The 23751-nt window shown below is 35.5% G+C and overlaps 1 protein-coding gene across 17 annotated transcripts in view; it reads right to left on the bottom strand.

Moving 5' to 3' along the window:
* ZNF518A (zinc finger protein 518A) overlaps positions 1-23751 on the bottom strand; it is a 125292-nt gene that overhangs the window by 84043 nt on the left and 17498 nt on the right. For 6 of the 17 annotated variants that reach the window (XM_036886531.2, XM_057506168.1, XM_036886529.2 and 3 more), the window contains 4 exons: positions 11892-12026; positions 9404-9455; positions 8744-8868; positions 1732-8599 (listed from right to left, as the gene is read on the bottom strand). In XM_036886531.2, the coding sequence (XP_036742426.2) occupies positions 4031-8473 (4443 nt within the window). In that variant the 5' untranslated portion in view covers positions 8474-8599; positions 8744-8868; positions 9404-9455; positions 11892-12026 and the 3' untranslated portion in view covers positions 1732-4030. Of the gene's footprint in view, positions 1-1731; positions 8600-8743; positions 8869-9403; positions 9456-11891; positions 12027-23751 lie in introns of those variants that run through there. The other 11 variants (XR_008998969.1, XR_008998970.1, XR_008998971.1 and 8 more) reach the window with 2 other exon arrangements.

Genomic DNA, 23751 nt, shown 5'->3' with positions numbered 1-23751 from the left:
ACCTGAACATAACAACCTTCACTTTTGGTTGAAGGCCTCTTATGTATTAAGAAAAGAATTCTTCTTTCAACATATTAAAAATGCCTTTACTAGGAATAACTATTTTTTGATAAGCACATTCTTGGCATTGACTAAGATGATTTTTAAAATTGATGTACACTATGTTAACATTTTTCCTACACTATTTACTCAAACTTTTACACTGCCATAATAATACTCACTTTTTAAAGCAAGATCTTAAATTTTGGGCATTTATTAACAGAAGACCTTCTAGACAAAGAACCACTCAAAAAACAATTCAAAGTAGACTTTGTCAAACAAAATATCTCTTCCAAAAATACTATTTCTCAATTGTCCAGTTAGTAAGGGAAGCAACAATTAACACCAAAATCAAGTAGGCTGATCATATTTTAACTCTCCATTATAGAGAAATTTTTCTAATGCTATACTCTTAACTAGCAAGAAAAATGCCCTGAAAATTCCCCCAGCAAGTTTCAACAGATAAGATCCCCAATGGAGTTCAAGGCACTTTGCTGAAAATATGGATCCTAAAAAATAGTCAAGGCAAGGAACAGTGTCAATACCCCAACATAAATGGGACATATCCCAAGTTCAGTAAGCAGATGTCAACAATGGAATCACTTAAATAAAAAAATAAAAGTCAGCTGTATGGAAGTAAACAATATTGTTTACACTGTACCTCCACTCTCACCCATCCCAAGAACTATTACTTTTTCTTAACAGCTATTTCAAATCACTTAAAGAATTGGTATCTATTTCTCATGTAACATGGACACAAATGCTCACAGCAATTGTTTGATCTCATTTTTAATCCCTCTGTAAACAGCATTACCCTTAGCACACAAATGACTTACTACTTTACCACTAACCATTTCCATCACATTTCTCTTCAACTTTTAAACATATCTACATTGGTAACTTGTTTTTATACTTGGTAAATTTACACAGTTGGCATACATAATAAAAAATTATCAAACTTCTGTTAAGAAAAATCCCACTCTAAGAGCAGACCTTTGAGAGAATTAAAGGAGTTGGTAAACTATTTGACAGGTCATTCAGCCCACTGCCCATTTTTAAAATGAAGTTTTATTAGAACACAGGCATACTCATTCAGTTAGGTATTATCATGGCTTATTCTGCATTATGACAGACTAAATGACCTACAAAGTTATTTACTACCTGACACTTCACTGAGAAACTCTGCTGACCCCTTATTAAAACAAAATTTTTTCATAGAAAACGATTACAGTTCGATCTCTGCTATTAAATGCAGAAAATTAAACTATTTAAGTGAATGCCAAACAGTGAGGCTCATTTCAGTGGAGGTGGACAAATAGAAAACTATGAAATCAATTCCTGACCCAGAAGCTGGATTACAAAAATCAAAGTAATTCTTCCAGTTGTAATTAGAACCTCAAACTACTGAATATTCATATTTTTGAGAGCCATCTTTAGCTCAGTTTCAGCCAGGAAGACAGAAAAGAACAGAAGGTTTTGTTTTTTGATTTTTTTTGCTCTGGCAATGAAGAGGCTCCAAGCAGGTTTGCCTCCTTCAGAATAACCTAAATTAATAAAATCAGAAAAGGCACTAATTAGAATATCTGAGGCATGAAGCTTTTAAAATGAGCTTTTTAAAAAACTTTCAGGAAAAATGTATGAATCTCAAAGTAAAAAACATTTTTACTGGATGGCTATGGCTATTCTGAAATTTAGTGCTGTAAACATTGGCAAGACAATTCCTTCTATATTCACTGAAGGTGATGCATCATAATAGCTCGAACCATAACAATAGTGTATCAGTTTTATTGCAGTTAGGGTAGTGGAGAGCATAAGCTTCTTTATGCCTTTCCTTAACAGCACAGCCACAGTAAAACTATGGTAAATGTCACCATTTTCAAATAAAATTTCACCTATGATTTTAGGGGGGAAAAAAACCCCACACTTTATTTTGCATAGTTGACTAGTATTAAAAAAAACTTTGAAATCTAAGTATTTCCCATTAAATAAAATCCTCAATTTTAGCACAGTAAAAAAAAATTGTGTAAACACAAACTTAAGATAAATTTAATTGAAAACATTCATAACAGAAGTTAACAATGCTTACCATTCTTTAAACACCATATACATTATTAATATATACTGTGTATTTGCAATCAACTCCATTCTTAGGCTCAATTTAATAAACACAATTATAACAGGTTTTATACAAAAAATACTTCACTAGGAAAGTAGACAAACTGCACAAAAACAGTACACGTATAATGTGCATAGCAAGATAGCTTGAAGCATGTATGTGTATGGCTTTCTTTAAAATAGAACTACTGGGAGAATGGGCCCATTTGGGACCTACTGTTACAGTTGACATATGTAAACTGTTTCACATCTTTTAGGCACTTGCTAACAATAGTGTTCAATCCCTGAAAAATGAGTTTTACCCAGAAAAAGAAAACTGTACATCTAAAATAAAAACCAAGAAAATAACGTGGGTAAAGTCTCATATATTCCTTTTAAATTAAGCGTTTTATTAGTGCATGCACAGAACTGAACTGAAAGAAAATAAGCTTTTTATGTCAAAAGTTTCTGTGCAAAATTTACATAACTGAAAGATACAAAAATATGTACAGGTTTAAATTCTGTTATATACAGAAAAGAAGCCCTGAAGTTTTCAATGAAAATGTCCCTTAACACTCATAGTAACAATGTAACAAAAAATGATGTAGAATTTTGTAATACAAAATCTCCATTATCCAATGACCCAAGAAAATTTTAACGAAACTCACATGGTGAAAAGTTTAAATAGATATATCCATTTTAAAACTCTTATCAATTGGGCATATCCCCTAGGAAACTGTCCTGAAGTTCATGCACTGCCACTGAGCGCACTATTTAATGCTTCTTCATTTTCAACTGCCAACAATCAGTAAAAAATCTGTGTTGGGTTGCCAGACATACTGAAAAGTTGCTAACAAAAATGGTTTGTCACAATGTGGACATTTTCAGATACTAACAGTAATTAAACACAGACACAAAAATATATTTGCTTTGCTAATCTTGCTTCAAAATATTGTTTCTGTAGAATAATTTTTATTTTCGAGAAAAGCCATTCCCTTGAAGTGCTCCTATGTTCCACTCTTTTTAAAGGGAAGGCAACCAAGAAAAAAAATGGCCGTTTGATCTGTCAGAAACAAAAATTAAAATAAAAAAAGTACCATTTTCTGCCAAAGGCTCTCTAGAAATGAAATCAAATTCAGGAAAATGTTCAAGTTCTTTGACTGGAATTCAAAACTCAACCAAGAGAGTTTAGTTCTTCTCTTGAGATTACCATGTACTGCAATGCTTCATTTAGAAAAAGCAAATTATCTTGAAAGGGTGTTCCAATTTGACATATATACAACTTAAAAGAGAAATATTTACTTGTCAAATGTCAAAGATTCTTTTCAAACATCATGAGGTGTTAACTGTAGTGAGTTAAATGCACTCTCAAAGGAGCCTAATACCCTTCCAAAAAACTATATATATTTAGCAGATGGAGAGTAAGTTCTTTACCCAAGCTCGCCTGGTTTATCTTCACAAATGATGAGAAACTTCTTCAGCCCTGTGGTGAAAGAGCTCTCCATATGCAGAGGAGCTATACTCAACAGATTTATAAGGCTGGTGGAGGAAGAGAGGGTATGGGGCTGTTAGCCATTACCCTCTATTAAGTCACTAAAGAACTAAATTGGGAAAACTGTTTCATCAAAATTTTCTTTAGCCCTAACTTCACAACACATTTTTAAAAATTAAGTCAAGGTACATCTGTGCTGTGATCAGTTTCTTTCAAAACATGTATGCAGTGATAGCATTTTCAAATATCACACATAAAACTTCTGCTCTTCCAGGGAAATATAACCAATTTTTAAATGTTTAATTTCAGGTACTATATTAAAGTAGAAAATGTCTGCATGAAGGTAATTCAACCCACTGTTTTAAGATAATTTTACTTTTTCTTTTCCTTGGTAATTACAGTAAATTACTCTAATATATTCCAATCACGAGTAGCTTCCATTAAATGTCTCTGCCCATGACCAGCCCAAGCATCCTGATTGTCAAATACTCTACCACAAAACCAACAGTTAAATTTAGCCTTCAGAACATTTTCAGAGGTAGTTTTCACAATCTGATAATTGTTTTTACTTGTCTTTTTGAGTGTTAGTTTTAGCACAAATCTTTCTTTCACAGAACTAACAGGTTTAAATGGTTGGTGCCTCTTGGGAAAGTCATCACAAGCTGTTTTAGAAGGGTTACAACAAACTGGTTTCAGTAAAGCATTGATAGTTCTTTTTGACAATGAAACTTTAAGTACACGTCCATTATATTTAGCAATAGTTTTCATTACATTTGCTACTTCTGGTGCATCTGCATCAGGATGATTCAAAACTACAACTGGTTGGTTTCTTCTAGGACATTTCACAAGCTGTTTAGAACTAAAGGGGAAAAGCTGTAAAATTCTGACTGTATCTTTTGAAAGCCTAGGTCTGCTAAATCCAAGTGAATCAGGGACGGCTTCAGGTTTAGCCTTTTCTTTACACTTTCTATGTAATGTTGCTTTTTTTCTTGGAGGTTCTTGGTAACTATCCCTACACTTTCGTTTGCAGTTTCTGTTTCTAGACACAAAGGCAGTTTCAGAATCGTTACTTCTTACATGAGTTTTTATTCTTGAAAAATTTTTTTTGGAAGTCTTTTTTCTATTGAAGCTTCTTTCAATTGTACAATTTGTTTTGCACCTTAATACCCTGGCTTCTGAATGGTCACCGATAAACACTGGCTGCTCCGAAGATTCTGGGCATGTTGCAGAAGTTATCACAATTTCATTTGCTGGCATCATATCTAGCAAGGGTAAGGCATCTCTAGAAGATTCTGGCTCTTTCTGTTCTCCTCTTGTAGTGTGACTAAATGGTACACTGTCTTTCTGCAATGAGGATGCAGAGTTGCTTACTGATAGATTAGCAGCAGTCACATTCAACACAGGATTAAAGATTTTCAGCAATATTTTTTGTGGTGTTCCTTCAGGTTTCTTTGGCTGTATATTTTGATAATAAGAACTACTTTGGACTAATTTAGGCTTAAGCAGCTCAGTCTTATTTGGCATCACACACTTGAAAAAAACAGCTTGTTTGCCATCAGGCAAGAGGGTATAAAGAGGTGGTTTTGGAAAAATCTCATCCTGCTGTTTTCCTGAATCCATCATACTCAACTTAGTGCCCAGATGCTCAGATGTTATGTTAGGTGTAGGAACAGCTTTCACTGAAGAACCTGCTGATGTTTTAATAACGTAAGGGCCTTTTAATGGCAAAGTATTTTCTGAGCTACTTTTCATGCTCAAACAACTGCCAATGCTGGAACAAAGTGCAGGTGTCAGACAATTACCGTTTGGTTCTACCTTTAAAAAAGGTGTGCAAGGCTCCTTAGTTGTAGTTCCACAAGCTGAAGTATTCTCAGTTTTGACAGCGGAAACACCTTCAAGTTTCCCATTATTAAATGTTAAAATCATCCCAGGTTTCTTGTTTAAAAGAAGAGAAGCAGGTACAGCTTGTGTATTAACGAACGGAAGTGGGCTTCCTGAAACAACATGTAGTCCAGGCTTGTTAGCAAAATGCAATGGTACAAAAAAGCCTTTTGGAGTCTGAACAAATATAGCTTTCTTTGGTTCTGAATTTAGAAGCGGAGTCTGCCTGTGTAAAGAACCTAAATTTTGTGTAGTAGCTCGTAGTTTGTCTTTTACAAGCTGCTGTGTTATTATTGCATCTGACTGAGTCTTAAGTAATGTGCCAATACCTGAAATTCTAGGTTTCTTCTCTGAATGTCTCACCTCATTTGACACTGACAGCACTTGTTTTTCTTTTCCACTACATTTTAAATTCAGATCATGTGTAGGCACATTAATCCCCACACTACCAGGTGGAACTGGGATGACGCCTTGTATTTTGAAGTCTTTTGAAGAATCAACTATTTTGCCTTCTCCAGCATGTTTCTGAAATGACTGGTCACAACGAAGTGGCAGGTCATTATTTGGATCGTTACTAGGGTCTTGTTTTACATCAGATTTTACATTTAGTACATCCTGAAGTAACTGGTTTACTTCAGGTGGCAAAAATTCTGATGCCTGTTTGCTTTGGAGAGAAAAAACAGATGTGATTCTAGGCATCACAAGTGACTCATCACTAGAAATGTCATTCTCCTTAGATTTTCTGCTCATGCTCTCTAAATTCTTACTTTCATTGGTATATAGGTTTTGTCCATCAATGTTCTGTCCTTCTGAAACCCAGTGTTCTTCAATTTCAGCTTGAGCTTTAAAAGTTCCATCTTTAGTATGTGAAAGGCTAATAGATGTTACCAGGCTATCTGGATTTGAGCTCTCCTTCCTCACTAGTGATAAAAATGATTCATTTATTGGTTGTTGAACAGCTGTCTTGCTTGATGAAGATTCTCTTTGAGGGTTTTCACACACTGCTGTTCCTGAAAACCTATGGCATTTATTAGAATTATTCACTTTGGAGTAATTATGAAAAGGTAATGATCCTTGGTTGGAAGATTCAACAGGTGACTCAGAGTTGACATAATTAATGCAGTAGTTATGCATATCTCCACTGTTGTATGCATTTGGTTTGGTATTACAGCTGACTTTATCTGGACTTTTAATGGCAGTACCTGATAACTCAGGATGACTCTGAGTAACACCGCTTCCCTGTAAGTCAACACTGTCTCTTGTTTCAGCTTTTGTGGTCAAATTCCCTGATATGGTAACGAATTCTGATGTTGGCAAGGAAGATACACTTTTTTCATCTTCCACTGTTTGAAGCATCTTACTCATTTGCGATAGCAAAGTCATTTCTTTTCCTGACGTTACTTTCCCTGAAAATAAAGGAGATGAACATGAAAATGGAGTTGTTGTTTTCATGTAAACTGTGTCACTTAACTCAGCTGTTACTCCTGTTAAAAATCCAGTGGTGTCCAAAGTCTGGGGCTGCAAATTAGCAGTACTGTCTTTTGCAGCACCTGACTGTGAGCCCGGTGAATATAAATTCTGTTTATTAGTAGGCAACAGTTTTATTACAATATGCTGTTTTCCATCCACCATCTTAAAGCCCATAAACTTAGCACTATAGTTAGCAGGAATTGTTATTCTATTATTTTTCACTGTTAATACTGTAGGTCCTTGCACAACAGTCTTCAAGAAACCTGAAGTAACACCTGATCCCTCTGATTCATCTCTATTACTTTGCGCAGTGGACAGAAGAGTTGGCTTTTCAGATTCTAACTCAGCAGGTTTATCATTATTCTCACAATGCAGTCTTTCATCTTTTTCTTCATTTAAACGTTCTTGAACAAGATGGCTGTGGTCTTCAGATTTAGCTTGTGTGTTGTTCACCTTTTTAAGCACTTGACTGTTTTTTTCTATACATCTGTCACTTCCATTGTTGATTTTCTTTTGTTTCCAGAATGTCTTCCTTGATGCACCTATTTTGTATCTTTTCAGTATTAGCTTAAGTCCTGCTGAAGTCTTTGCCATCCTTTTCTCATTTATGTCTTTTTCCAGTTTTTCTTTTGCATATAAATGTTCTTTGTGCAAAGTTATAACATGTCTTATAAGATGCTCTCTCTTAGTGACACCATAGCTACAATATTGACAAGTAAAGGGAAATGTGCCAGAATGACCATGAAGGTGCTTCTGAAGCTCTCCTTTGGTAACACATACATGATGGCACTTACCACATTTATAATGGCTTTCATTATGTCTATGAATGTGCTGAACAAATGTGCCAACATCTTGAGTGGAGAATTTGCACTTTTCACATTGAAAATTACCATTAACACAATGTGTGGACGTAAAATGTTTAGTCAAGTCTAGTAAAGTATATACAATTTCGTTGTTACAAATGTCACATTTTACTAAAGTGCTTCTATGTGTTCGTCTGTGTTGTTTAAATACCTGGAAGTCATTTGCTGAAAAATTGCACATTTCACAAGGATATGAAGGTAATTCACCATGGTGCCACATTTGAAAATGTTTCTGCAAATCATTTGGGCTATAGCGAATGCTATCTCGGCATTTTGAACAGTTGAAATTGAGTATTTTTGCAGACATTTTTAAACCCTCCTCTTCACTTCTCTCAGAATTATGAAGCAACATACACTCCTCTATACAGCTTACAGTCTTTATATTAACAGATTTTCTTGCAGTCTGTGGCTTAAGCTGAAATAATTTTCTGTATTTGTCAACTTCATGTTTCAACAGGACTTCACTTGGAATATTTATCTTCGGCAAATCGATTTTCATGTTTTTTAGTTCATAATGAAAATTATTTTCTGAAATTTTCGGTTTAAGTACTGATCTGATAGCATCAACTATCTCATTTTTCATGTAAGTAGTTTGTTTTTCATCAAACAGTAACTGTTTCTGTTCAGATGGCATGATTTAACAAAAAAATCCCAATTTCTTTTTTTCTCAAAACTCCTGAAGTTACTTGTAATTTAAACAGGAAACAATACTGTGCTGAGACATCTTCAAAATACCAGGATTTTTCCCAAATTAACTCACCTAAAATCAAACAGAGTTGAAATTTTCATCACAAAAGTATAGGTAAATTTCATATTTTTAAATTCATTTTGACACAAAGAATGTTGATCAAACAAATAAATAAAAGATATAAAAGGCCTCTTAAGTATTTTAGGAACAGCTTACCAAGAAGTAATAGTTTGAAGTATAAATAACACCAATCTGGAAATCAGGAAATAGAAGCTTTACTTCCAGCTCTGCTCTGTGACACTGGGTAAGCTTCAAATTTCTCTGCACCACAGTTTCTTCATCTAAAGAAACCACAATTGGGTAAGTGCCCTTAAGCCCAAAGTTTTTTTTATATTAAGTTGATACAATAATTTTTAAACAAGAATATTTAATATCTTCGTGAGAACCATAAAAACTAGTTCCAATTACACACATGTGGTTCCAATTACACACATTAACTTTCTCACTTGTTTAGCGGATACCATAGCCATTACTTTGAAAATTTCAACTGACTTCTCTCCAGATTTTCTATTTCCTTAGTGCCTCAGGGGCCACTGATGTTTAAAATAAAAGTATTCATTTAACAACACCAAAAAGACATCTGCTCTCTCAAGTTATCATTACTAACTGATTAAACAAAGAAAAAAGAAGAGATTAAAAGGTAGAGCCCATTCTCTGTGGTATTGCTCAAGGCCACCCTTACTACCTCTTTCTGGTTCCTCACCATTCTGACTGGCTTTTTATCCATAGAACTCAGGCATATGGCAACAAGGAAATCCTTGCACCCATTCTGTGTACCCACCTAATGTACGTGCCTCCATTAATTCAAACACTTACTTGTCTGTGTTACTCTAGACAAGCCTCAATCTCTGTGTCTTAATTTCTCCATCTACAAGTAGAGAAAAATAAAAATAAATTAGTACTTCCCCTCTTTCACAGGGTTGTTGTGAAGATTAAATGAGAAAACATATATAACAGTATCCCATAAAGTGCTATACAAATTGTAGCCACCATCATTTTATGTGATTACCATGTATGAGACACTATGATTCAAACTGCAGAGGAATAAAAGTAGTAAAGTAATAAGATGTCACAATATACTGCTGAGATTGAAATCGAATTAGTGAAGTTTCGATAGTAGAAATATAATAACATTTTCTTACTTTTCTGATCTTAAATATGTATACAAATAATTGATAAAACTAGAAAAAGAAAAGTGTAAATCACTTGAACCTTCATCCATAATGTCTATAAAAAGGTCTCAGCTTTAATTTTCAATTAATTGAAATAACTAGGAACTTCAATGTTTTAGAAATCCTTTGAGGGAATATAATCAAATTAAATCACTACATATTAAGAGCCCCTCCCCCTTTTAAACTCTTATTTCCTATGCTGTACTTTTCAACCCTTTGACTTTTTCACTTTATAATTGAACTTTATATTTATACTCCTTTATCCCTCTAAGAGGCCCTTTTAATATTTCTCAAGCATGATACTTTTGGTTAGGTCTAAAAGACACATTCTTCAATATTCTTCTTTATGTTAAACGGATAATGAATTCATTAGAAGGGTACCAGTTTACTGAATTTCTTTTACATATTATGTCTAATTAAGTACATTTTATTTACTTTTTTTTTACTATATTATTTAAAGCTAAATGTAAAAACTTTTTCTTCAAAAGTGAGAAGAATAATAAATGGCTAGAAAAAAGTTCAGTGATACCTGGTAGATACTCCAACTGAGGTGATTTACACAGTGTCACATTCTCAACAGTGACAAGTGTCATAATCACCTGTGACGTTTGCACCATACCAGATTCTGAGGGTAGAATCCAAACATGTGAAACTTTTTAAGCATACCCAGTAATGGTCCTTCTGTTTGCCAAAATACCATATTGTGGTCATTCTGGATCAATACCCAAGCTTTTGCATTACTGTATATAATCAAGAGGCAATAGTACCATGGATTTCATTGCAAACAGCAAATTGCTTCTTACTATGATATTACATGTGTCCAAAAATATATGTGTAATGCTAAAAAATTAGATTTTTATATTATTTCTAACCACCATAATTCCATTTCAAAATTATCTACACAATTTAAAATATTTCTTACAACATATCCCAAAGTCCAACAATCAGTATAAAAATATGATTTTAAATAACTCAGTAAACTAACACTGACTAATAAATAACCTACTATGAATTGAGTTATTTTGATGGGAGCTTTGCTAACGATTCAAAACCATGGACCATAACCTGCAATCTAAAGGATGAGGCATGACATTTATTATTAATACATTACTTCGATCTGACCATCCAGTAACCCTCAACCTTCTAGTACACAAAGAATAGAATATAATTAAGTAGGATGCATGGCAGCCAAAACAGATGCCACAAACTTCACCCACTAAAGTGCATGTTCTTTCTTCACAAGCAAAACAATTTGATAAAAGGGACCACCTTTTTGAGAAATTCACTTAGCTCTTTCTTAAGTTTGATAACTACTAAGTAATTAATGTTGAATGCCAACATTTCTTACATTTCATATATGGCATATATAATACAATATTAGGGTAGTTTGTATATTTTAGATAGTTTGGGATTTGTTATTTACCCTCAAATTTTAAGTTTGGAGAATCTATTTTGTCTTTATGTTCAATCTGTAGTATGTGGAAGCAAAGATACCTGGTAGCAAATTATACTAGGGTTGCTACCTATAGGCAAAAAATTTGTTATGTTGTGAGTATCTTGCATGACATAAAAAAAGGAAAGAAGAATTATAATTTTCATCTTCCAACCTATTAATTAATGCTCTTTTCATACAGTCCAATCTCTACACCACCAACAAAGATGACTTATCTTAAATCTCCCATTTAAGCTACTACTTTCTACAGATGTACTATTACTTCACAAGATGACCAACATGTCACTGACCCTTGAAATAACACCATTTGTATGAAGTATGACTGGCCCTTTAAAGTAACCTAGGGAGTTTCCTGCATCAAGATGGCAACTTAAACCATTTGACTTTTTCCCCTCTCCCAACTGCCCACTGAAACATAAACGAAAAAATTTAATAAAGAAAGCCCATCCCACAGAGGGGCTATAAACTAGAAAAACATTCCATATACATATGGCAAGGTGTTCAGTGGGACATGATCCAAAGAGAAGAATGAAAACAAACCCTGACTCTGCTAAGCACCAGTTTCAAAGAGGAAATCCATTGGGGGATGTTCATTCAGCCAATTATGAGTATCTATGTATTATGCCCTACAAACTGAAATGCAGGACATAATTCCACACACTCCTTCCCCTTTACATACCTAGGGAGAGAAAGATCATGTGGAGCCCTTTGGAGTAAAAAAAAGCTCAGGCTGAGGTATGAGGAGGAAGAGAATGAATCCAGAGCTTTGAGCTGAGTCCGGAGGCCAGACAGAGTTGGGAGTTGCTAGCACCAGCTGTCAAGAAATATGTAAAGAGGAAATTATTTCTGAACAAAGATAAATCTTCCTATATCCATGCTGCTTAAAAAGTGCTGTGCTTTCTCCATACATGTAAATAAGGACCTCTAAGCTATGAGAAAAAATTACATTAACTTTCCCCCTTCTTCTTACTAAAAAAATGAGAAAATCTTGGTTTATTCGCTAAGAATTCATCTCAACTACCAACAGAAAAGATGAGCAGGCAGAACATCACTAGATGCAGTAGCTCAAAAAAGGGAAAATACTCTGAACACTCAGAGAAACCTCTCCCCCATTTTCAAAAAACAGTGACTACATTAAAGTTATTGCAGGAAAAAGGGGAGAGCTTAGAAAAAAAACAAGTAATAATTGGCAATCTCAGTAAGACCCGAGATCACATCCTGAAAACAACATAACTGCCATGAAAGAGAGAACAAAGTAGATGGAGGAGAAATAATGATTTTGAAAACAAGATAAAAAAAGTTTTTAAAAAAGACTTCAATTTTCAAAATCAAAATCTCCCCAAATGCCAAGCAAGGTTATTAGTAGAACTTATCCTACTAAAATTTTTTAGTGTAAAAGATAAAAGTGAAATGCTACCAAAAACCAAATGTATTTGGTTTTTCATCAGCAATACCAACTTTAATGAAACAACATTTTACTCACAATTCCAAATGCCAGGAGACAATGGAATAATATTTATAGAATTCTGAGGGAAAAGGATTAACGCAAGAATTACTTCTGTACGCAGGAAAACACTAATACGAGAGGGGAAAACACAATTTTAGATATGCAAAGATGCAGAGAATATACTACATATGTACTCTTTTTGGATAAAAAGTTTCAAGTACTTCAGCAAAACCAAATTTCCACAAGAAAAAAACAACTAAAAAGGAAATAATGTGATATAGGAGAAGTATCTGTCAACAATAAAATCTACAAAGAAACAATGTAAATATTTTGTTAATACAGTTAAGAAAGAAGACTGGAGAAGGGAAACATTTAAAACATGACAAATGTATAGGAAGTCCTTAAAGAAAAATTAACAATGGACACAGGAGAGGTGACAATATCAAGAAAATGCAGATGTTCAGAAGATAAGTAGTAAACAAACCTTGCAGACCCAAGAAAACTTAATCCCAAGCAGACTGTGGGGAAAGCTAAGAACTCACTTCAAACGCCTTCAAACTGGTAGCACCAAGCAACTATGAAATGGGAAGGGAGGAGGAAGCTAAATTAAACAAATTTGGAGAAAGCTCCTTGAATTCTGGTTAGATGCTAAGATTCCCTTCCCCACTCCATCATGCTAGGTAACTGTTATTCCCCACCAGTGCAGAAGTCCAGAGGCATATTCTCTGCAGAAAAGTAAAACAGAATCTCTGAAAAGGGGAGAGCAGACAACACTGAGACAGTGTGTACCACACCAAAAGCAAGAGGATTAAATGACAATGTGTGGAGCGTGTGTGTGTACTACTAAAAATTAAGGTCTATGGATGGTCCATGAACCATTTGTCACTAGTCCATGACAAGATATATGAGAGAGACTGAGGGCAAGCACTTAGAAACTATTCAGCAACTTTACAGAGCTAACTTTCTGTCTAGTGAATCTAACAAGAAAAATTAATACTTGTGTTTTCTAAGCCTTCACTTTTGATACTAGAGGCACAACAATATACCAGTGATAGGAATTGAAGCTGACACAACCTTTATAAAGAACAGTTTGTTATATATAGTTAATTGTAGTTATTAAACATATTATAATTAAAAAATATATATATATCTGGGAAGAAAGTACAGAACTTCTAATTCACTTCTAATAATGTGTCCTAAAAGTAATAACCAGGTATGTTCACTGCAGCATTGTTTACAAAATCACAAAAGTAAAAATAACTAAATGCCCACCAATAAATTATAGTACTTTCATTCAGTGGAATACTACTCAATTTTAGAAACAGTATTGTAAACCCACATTAATAAGAAGATATCCAAGATGCACTAAGTGAAAAAATCAGAAAACAGAAGACATATATTTAACTTCTTCAAATACACAAATAGAGAATGGATGGATAAACAGACATGTGGACCCATGTAAACTCACAGTAAAAAGTCAGTAATACACACACACAAATGTTTATAGTGACTACTGGTTATCCTTATGTTGGTTTTTCTTAATGTTGTTGGATCACTATGGCCTATTAGCATACTTCCTTATCAGAGCACAAGTGAATAGCTTATATTTGGATGTAACAATAAAGACAATCTTTGCCTCTAGACCACACTGTTAGGAAACTTTATCAGAAAGTGACATAAAGCTATGTGAATTCTGAAAATTCACAAACAAAGCAAATGACTGTGTGGAAAACCAACTGAACTTTTCCTGATTAAACTTAAAATAGTAAACTTGATACCAAAAATTGATGAATGTTTACACTAAAGGTAGAGAAGAAACCAAAACAAAATCGGTATCATTCAATATTGCACTCCTTATTTCAACACACAGGTATCTAATCACACCACTACAGAAAAGACTAACAACAGCCACAACGTTAATGGCAAGTACAACATTCAGAGAATGAAAAATTATTCTATTAGATGTCACTCATGCTATATAAATTCACACTACGAGAAGAGATTTTTTGTTTATTAATTTGTGAGCCATGAGTTTACCTAAAAAGTAAGTAAAGAGAGTTGGTACTCAGAATAGCAGTTATACATGCAGTGTTGTTATACAAACAAAAAAAAGAAAAGTTGCATGTATTTTACAGAGAAAACAAATGGCACTCAGCTAATAATGTGCTTCTTGATCTTGGTACATTGTTAAAAGAAAAAGTAAAAATCATAACATCAACCTAAATTTGACTATTTTTTCTATACAGATATCCCCTAGTTTTTTGAAAGTTCATGTTACATCACTTCATTTTTACAAAAGACCAATGTTAGTACCTGATCTGGTTAGTACAAAAGAAATCTGAAGAGAAATGTTCGCTTTTATGCAGAAAGGCAAAAAGCAAAAATAGCACTCAGCACTTGTTTTGCAGCAAACCATCTTGGAGGCAGCATGCATCCAGTGCAGTGACAGTGACCCCACTAAACTCCTTCCCCAGGCTCTACATTCAGTGTTTCAGTGTCAAGCTGCCATTGCTTTGAACAGTGTCTGTACATATCTGTGCTTTATACCAATTGATTTTGTGCATCTGTTAGCAAGATGTGCCCTGAATTATCAAAAATGCCTAAGAGAGGTTATTTTTTGGGTCTGAGAATATGCAAAACTTTTTCCATATAAATTAATGGCAAATGCTTCTTCATCACTTCACTTCTTCACTTAATGCCATTTCAACTTACTAAGGGTTTCATAGGAATGCTCTACTTTCAGATAGCAAGGCAGGCCTGTATACAATAAAATAAATGAACAGAAAGTATAATGTTGAAATATTTTTGCATCACCTAAGCATATTATTCTGTAATAGTGTTATCTGATGGAATTTTATTTAGAATTTTCTTTTTTTGATGCTATCTTTAATAGATTTGGTATTGGTATTAGGGAGAATTTCTAAAATGAATCAAAATGCTTTCCACCATTTCATCTGCTGGAGAATAGTTCACTAAACATGAGAATTGTCTGCTCCTTAAAATTACATAGACTGGACCAGAGAAAAGATGATAGCGTGAGTAGTGTGGCAGAAATCTCCTCCCAAAACCACATATATTTTGAAAATACAGCAAATACAACTATTCCTAAAAGAGTGACCAGAACTAACAGTACACCAGCCAGTCTACATCTGGGAGAAGTCAACATCTCACGAAAAGGGTAAGGTAAAAAATGGTGACCTGGCGGGACCTGAGCACTACCCCCATTCCAGCTCACCAGAGGGAGGAAACGAATCAGAGCAGGGAGGGAGTGGAAGCAGAGGACTACTAAACCCAGCCCTAGAAATCTACCTTGGAGCACAGACCCACACTGCATGGTGCTCTGGAGAATAGAGGGGCTGAAAAGCAAAGTGTGAGACTAAGACTGCAACAGGTTCCAACAACTGGCTGCCCTGGAACAAAAGGAAAGCAGGCACTTTAAGGGACATCTCAACAGTCAGAGGGGTGCAAAAGGGGCAAGGATTTAGGAGAAGAAACAGGTGGACAAAATCATCCTGGTATACTCAACCCAGTAGGCTGGTAACTTTCAGGAGCTTCAGGTGCCCAATCTCCCTGGTTGGCAATGCAGCCCTGAGGCCTCTCACCACTATAAGCAGCCTGCCACTCCTTCCTCTCCATCAGCACCTTGGCGCAAACCAACTGTCTCCACCATTGCTGCAGACGAGCCGGAGGGCAGCCCTGCCTACAGCAACTACACAGCTTAATGCGGAGGCTTCTCCCTGTGTCTGGCTAACTAGCCCAGACCTAGAGGCTACTTCCTGCACCCAGATGACCGGCACAGACAGCAGAGACAGGCGCTGAGACTGGGAGCCATGAAGGGGCTTTGTTACCATGGTGGAACCTGCACTGCTTGCCTGACACCTCCACTATCACCCTAGGCCATCCCAAGGGTGACCCTGCCCAGGGCAGTTTAGGGGACTAACTCAGGGGTCACTCCCTGCATGCGGTTAAACGGCACAGACAGCGGAGAAGGGCATGGCAACCAGCAAGCAGGGAGGGACTTTGTCCTCCCAGCTGACACCTGTGCCACTTGCCGGTGACCACTCCCATCACTCCAGGACTATAAAAAGACAGAAGAACCTTGTTCAATCCAAAATCCCTCAAACACCAGAAAGAGGGCTCAATGAGACTGAAATCACTAATCTTCCTGAAAAAGAATTCAAAATAAAAGTCAAAAGCATGCTAATGGAGCTACAGAAAAATATTCAAGAGCTAAGGGATGAATTCAGGAGGGAGATAACTAAAATGAAACAAACAATGGAGGAATTTAAAAGCAGATTAGGTGAGGTGGAGGAAACAGTGAATGGAATAGAAGTCAGAGAACAGGAATACAGAGAAACTGAGGCAGAGAGAGAAAAAAGGATCTCTAGGAATGAAAGAATATTAACAGAACTGTGTGACCAATTCAAACAGAACAATATTCACATATAGAGGTACCAGAAGAAGAAGAGAGATAAAAACGGATAGAAAATGCCTTTGAAGAAATAATTACTGAAAACTTCCCCAATATGGGGAAGGAAGTTGTCTCTTAGGCCATGGAAGTCCACACATCTCCCAACACAAGGGACCCAAGGAGGACAACACCAAGGCATATAATAACTAAAATGGCAAAGATCAAGGACAAGGACAAGGTATTAAAAGCAGTCAGAGAGAGAAAAAGATCACCTACAAAGGAAAACCCATCAGGCTTTCATCAGACTTCTCAGCAGAAACCTTATAGGCCAGAAGGGAGTGGCATGATATATTCAATGCAATGAAACAGAAGGATCGAGAACAAAGAATACTCTACCCAGCAAGATTATCATTTAAATTTGAAGGAGGGATTAAACAATTCACAGATAATCAAAAGTTGAGGGAATTTACCTCCCACAAACCATCTCTACAGGGTATTTTAAAGGGACTGCTCTAGATGGAAGTGTGCCTAAGACTAAACAGCTGTAACCAGAGAAAATAAAACCACAGCAAAGGAAGTAGACCAACTAAATACTAACCAAATGCAAAATTAAATCAGCTACCCACAAAATCAGTCAAGGGGTACACAAAGAGTACAGAATAAAACACCTAACATATAAAGAGTGGAGGAGGAAGAAAAAGAAGGGAGAGAAATAAAGAATCATCAGACTGTGTTTATAATAATGTAATAAGTGAGTTAAGGTAGACTACTAGATATTGAAGAAGCTTCCCTTGAACCTTTCTTTGGTAACCATGAATCCAAAGCCTGCAATGGCAATTAAGTACATATCTATTGATAATCACCCTAAATGTAAATGGTCTCAATGCACCAATCAAAAGACAAAGAGTTACAGAATGGATAAAATAGCAAGATCCATCTATATGCTGCCTACAAGAGACTCACTTCAAATCCAAAGACATACACAGTCTAAAACTGAAGGGATGGAAAAAGATATTTCATGCAACTAATAGGGAGAAAAATGCAGGTGTTGCAGTACTGTATCAGACAAAATAGATTCAAAACAAAGAAAGTAACAAGAGACAAGGATATTACATAATGATTACGAGGTCAGTCCAACAAGAGGATATAACCATTATAAATACCTATGCACCTTAAACAGGAACACCTACATATATGAAACAAATACTAACAGAATTGAAGGGGGAAATAGAATGTAATGCATTCACTCTAGGAGACTTCAACACTCCACTCACTCCAAAGGACAGATCAACCAGACAGAAAATAATTAAGGACACAAAGGCACTGAACAACACATTAGAACAGATGGACCTAACAGACATCTATAGAACACTCCACCCAAAAGCAGCAGGATACACATTCTTCTCTAGTGGACATGGAATATTTTCCAGAATAAACCACATACTAGGCCACAAAAAGAGCCACAGCAAATTCAAAAAGACTGAAATTGTACCAAGCAGCTTCTCAGATTACAAAGATATGTAACTAGAAATAAATAGTACAAAGAAAACAAAAAGGATCACAAACACATGGAGGCTTAACAACATGCTCCTAAATAATAATTGGATCAATGACCAAATAAAACAGAGATCAAGAAATACATGGAGAAAAATGAGAACAATAGTGCAATGCCCCAACTTCTGTGGGACACAGCAAAGGCAGTTCTAAGGGTAAAGTATATAGCAATCCAGGCTTACTTAAAGTAGGAAGAACAATCCCAAATGAACAGTCTAAATTCACAATTATTGAAACTGGAAAAAGAAGAACAAATGAGGCCCAAAGTTAGTAGAAGGAGGGACATAATAAAGATCAGAGAAGAAATAAATAAAATTGAGAAGAATAAAATAATACAAAAAAATTAATGAAATGAAGAGCTGGTTCTTTGAGAAAATAAACAAAATAGATAAACCCCTAGCCAGACTTATCAAGAAAAAAGAATCTAATCACATAAAGAGAGTCAGGAATGAGAATAGAAATATCACTACAGACACCACAGAAATACAAAAAATGATTAGAGAGTACTATGAAAAATTATATGGTAACAAACTGGATAACCTAGAAGAAATGGACTACTGTCTAGAAAAATACAACCTTCCAAGACTGATCCTGGAAGAAACAGAAAATCTGAACAGACCAATTACCAGCAATGAAATTGAATCGGTAATCCAAAAACTACCCAAGAACAAAGCTCCCACACCAGAAGGCTTCACTGCTGAATTTTATCTGTCATTTAGAGAAGACATAATACCCATTCTCCTTTAAGTTGTCCCAAAAATAGAGAAGGGAATACTTCCAAACTTATTCTATTAGGCCAGAATCACTCTAATACCAAAACCAGGCAAAGACACCACAAAAAAAGAAAATTACAGACCAAAATCCCTGATGAACATAGATGTAAAACTACTCAACAACATACCAGTAAACTGAATTCAAAAATACATCAAGAGGATCATGCATCATGATCAAGAGGGATTCATCTCAGGGATGCAAGGATGGTACAACATTGGAAAATCCATCAACATCAATAAAAAGGAGGACAAAAATCACAATCTCCACAGACGCCGAAAAAGCTTTTGACAAAATTCAACACCCATTCATGATAAAAACTGTCAAAAAAATGGGCATAGAGAGCAAGTACCTCAACATAATAAAGGCCATATATGACAAACCCACAGCCAACATCATACTGAACAGGGAGAAACTGAAAGCTCTTCCTTTAAGATTAAGAACAAGACAAGGATGCCCACTCTCCCCACTTTTACTCAAAATAGTTCTGGAGCTTCTAGCCATGGCAATCAGACAACACAAAGAAATAAAAGGAAGAAGTTAAACTGTTACTGCTTGCAGATGACATGATATTGTACATAAAAATCCCTAAAGAATCCACTCCAAACTACTAGAACTAATACCTGAATTCAGCAAAGTTGCAGGATACAAAAATAATACACAGAAATCTGTTGCACTCCTATACACTAGCGATGAACTAGCAGAGAGAGAAATCAGGAAAACATATCCATTCACAATTGCATCAAAAAGAATAAAATACCTAGGAATAAACCTAATAACCAAAGAAGTGAAAGACCTATACCCTGAAAACTACAAGATACTCTTGAGAGAAATTAAAGAGGACACTAATAAATGGAAATTCATCCCATGCTCTTGTGTAGGAAGAATTAATATTGTCAAAATAGCCATCCTGCCTAAAGCAATATACAGATTCAATGCAATCCCTATCAAAATACAGCATTCTTCAACGAACTGGAACAAATAGTTCTAAAAATCATATGGAACCACAAAAGACACCGACTAGCAAAGGCAATCCTGAGAAAGCAGAACAAAGCAGGGGGGATTACGCTTCCCAACTTTAAGCTCTACTACATAGCCACAGTAATCAGGACAATTTGGTACTGGCACAACAACAGACCCATAGACCAATGGAACAGACTAGAGAATCCAGATATTAACCCAAGCATATATGGTCAATTAATATACGATAAAGGAGCCATGGATATACAATGGGGAAATGACAGCCTCTTCAACAACTGGTATTGGCAAAACTGGACAGCTACATGCAAGAGAATGAAACTGGATTACTGTCTAACTCCAAACATAAAAGTAATCTCAAAATGGATCAAAGACCTACATGTAAGTCATGAAACCATAAAACTCTTAGAAGAAAACATAGGCAAAACTCTCTTGAATATAAACATGAGCAACTCTTTCATGAACATATCTCCCCAGGCAAGGGAAACAAAAGCAAAAATGAACAAGTGGGACTGTATCAAACTAAAAAGCTTCTGTACAGCAAAGGACACCATTAGTAAACAAAAAAAGCATCCTCCAGTATGGGAGAATATATTCATCAATGACATATCCAATAAGGGGTTGACATCCAAAATATATAAAGAGCTCACGTGCCTCAACAACCAAAAAGCAAATAACCTGATTAAAAAATGGAGAGAGGATCTGAACAGACATGTCTCCAAAGAAGAAATTCAGATGGCCAACAGACACATGAAAAGATGCTCCACATTGCTAATCATCAGAGAAATGCAAATTAAAATCACAATGAGATATCACCTCACACCAGTTAGGATGGCCAGCATCCAAAAGACAAACATCAATAAATGCTGGCAAGAATGTGGAGAAAGGGGAACCCTCCTACACTACTGGTGGGAATGTAAATTAGTTCAACCATTGTGGAAAGCAGTATGGAGGTTCCTCAAAAAACTAAAAATAGAAATACCATTTGACCCAGGATTTCCACTGTTAGGAATTTACCCTAAGAATACAGGATCCCAGTTTGAAAAAGACATATGCACCCCTATGTTTATTGCAGCACTATTTACAATAGCCAAGAAATGGAAGCAACCTAAGTATCCATCAGTAGATGAATGGATAAAGAAGAGGTGGTACATATACACAATGGAATATTATTCAGCCATAAGAAGGAAACAAATCCTACCATTTGAAACAACATGGACAGAGCTAGAGGCTATTGTGGTCAATGAAAAAAGCCAGGCGGAGAAAAACAAGTACCAAATGATTTCACTCATCTGTTGAGTATAACAACAAAGCAAAAACTAAAAAAACAAAACAGCAGCAGACTTACAGAACCCAAGAATGGATTAACAGTTACCTTACCAAAGGGAAAGGGACTGGGGAGGATGGGTGGGAAGGGAGGGACAAGGGGACTAAGGGGCATTATGATTAGCATACATAATGTAGGGGGAGCATGGGGAAGGCAGTATAGCACAGAGAAGACAAGTAATGACTCTATAGCATCTTACTGTGCTGATGGACAGTGACTGTAATGGAGTATGTGGTGGGGACTTGATAATGGGGGGTCTAATAACCACAATGTTGCTCATGTGACTGCATATCAATACCTTTATTTAAAAAAAAGCTAATGAAAAAAAATTACACAGAGACTGCACCAGATAATAGGTCCTACAATCTTTACAAGTTCTTTTAATGTTTTTTGGGTTCTGCTTGAGTCACTTTTGGCAATTCATATTTTCTTTGAAAATAATCAATTTCCTTCACATTTTCTAAGTATACTCCCATAAATCTCACTTTTAACAATGTACCCTACATAAAGAAAAGTACAACATATAGGTATCTGTCAGCAATACTTAAATGTCCGTGAATAGGAAAATGATCAAGCAAATTATGGAACATCCACACGAAAACATAGAGGTGTATGTACTAAATTGACTTAGAAAGATACTTACTGTGTATGTTTGTATAAGCATAGACAAATCTGTAACATTACCCTCCAAACTACTGACAACAGATTAATTTTTTTAAAGCATGGCAAAGCAAAAACCAGAACAGGGAAAGAGTCATCAGCTCTCCTAATGTAATTGAAACCAAGAGGGCAATACCACTACAAGTCTTTACTGTGACCTGCCTGCCCCTGAATTCTAGGAAATCTTGCATCCTTAAAATAATTTCCCCTTTTCAGCTTATATGAGCTTAAACTAACTAGTTCTTTACTTGTAACCAAAGACTCTTACTTAAGGCAGTAAGTTGATAGATCAACATTCACTGTGTTTATTTCACAAAATGGTAGGTTTTATGATCATCCTTTGAAAAGCAGAGGGACTTGAACTTTGAAGAAAGGAGCAAGGCTATCTAAATAAATCAGAAAAACAGAATAAAGAAACACTGGAAGAAAAATATTTCTGTGCCCATGGCACTACAGGATCTAGATCGAGCAGAAAATGTATAATGGGGAAGCTGAGTGACAACAGACTATACAAAACAGATTTAACTTGAAATGAAAAGTAACCAGGAACCAGTGGTTGTTCATTAGCAGAGAGAAGTTATAAAAACAGTTACTTTAGAAATATTATTAGAATGGTACCAGAAAGCAAGAGATAGTGGAGAAAGAGAGTAAAGACAGAAGTGAGAAAACTAGAGGACTGACAATTCAAATAAAAAATGAGGCAAGAGAACTGGCAGTGTTAACATAGGTTCAGAAACACATAGTAGGTATGATATTAAATTTTAAAAAGATGATTCCCAAAGTATAAGATGATTCCCAAGAATAAGGAAGATTTGCATAGCGATAATCAAAAAGGTTACATCCCTAAATTTTGTTTGCTTTCTACACCAGATTAAAAAGCAAAGGCATTTTATAGTTTTGAGCTTTAGTGAAATGTTTTAAGAAGGAAGAATCTCTGGGCTACTCGCTACTCACTACATTCTTGTTGTTTAAATCTTGCACTAAAAAACTCTTGGTTATTAGCTTAGCCCTATTTGTGACTCAGCAAGGAGCTGTGTATAACTTGTCACTTCACACAGATAGGAAAACTAATATAATTAGTCATTATTTTTTACAACTATTGCAGTCCTTGAGTCACTGAATTTTTTCTGCAAGATAACTGTATGCACTGATGGACAGTGACGGCAATGGGGTATGTGGGGGGCTCAATATTAAGGGTGAATGTAGTAACCACGTTGTTTTTCTTGTGAAACCTTCATAAGAGTGTATATCAATGATACCTTAATAAAAAAAAAGTTACCTATATGCAAAATGGTCATATGAATATATAACTTGAGATAGAATAAAAGCAGCATGCAGCAGGAAGAGCTTACTGAAAAACTAGAAGGTTCTGCCTAAAAGGAACCTATAAG

The sequence above is a fragment of the Manis pentadactyla genome, chromosome 8, assembly GCF_030020395.1.
Source record: "Manis pentadactyla isolate mManPen7 chromosome 8, mManPen7.hap1, whole genome shotgun sequence".
Taxonomy (NCBI): domain Eukaryota; kingdom Metazoa; phylum Chordata; class Mammalia; order Pholidota; family Manidae; genus Manis; species Manis pentadactyla.
This window is presented reverse-complemented; position numbering and strand designations above follow the sequence as displayed.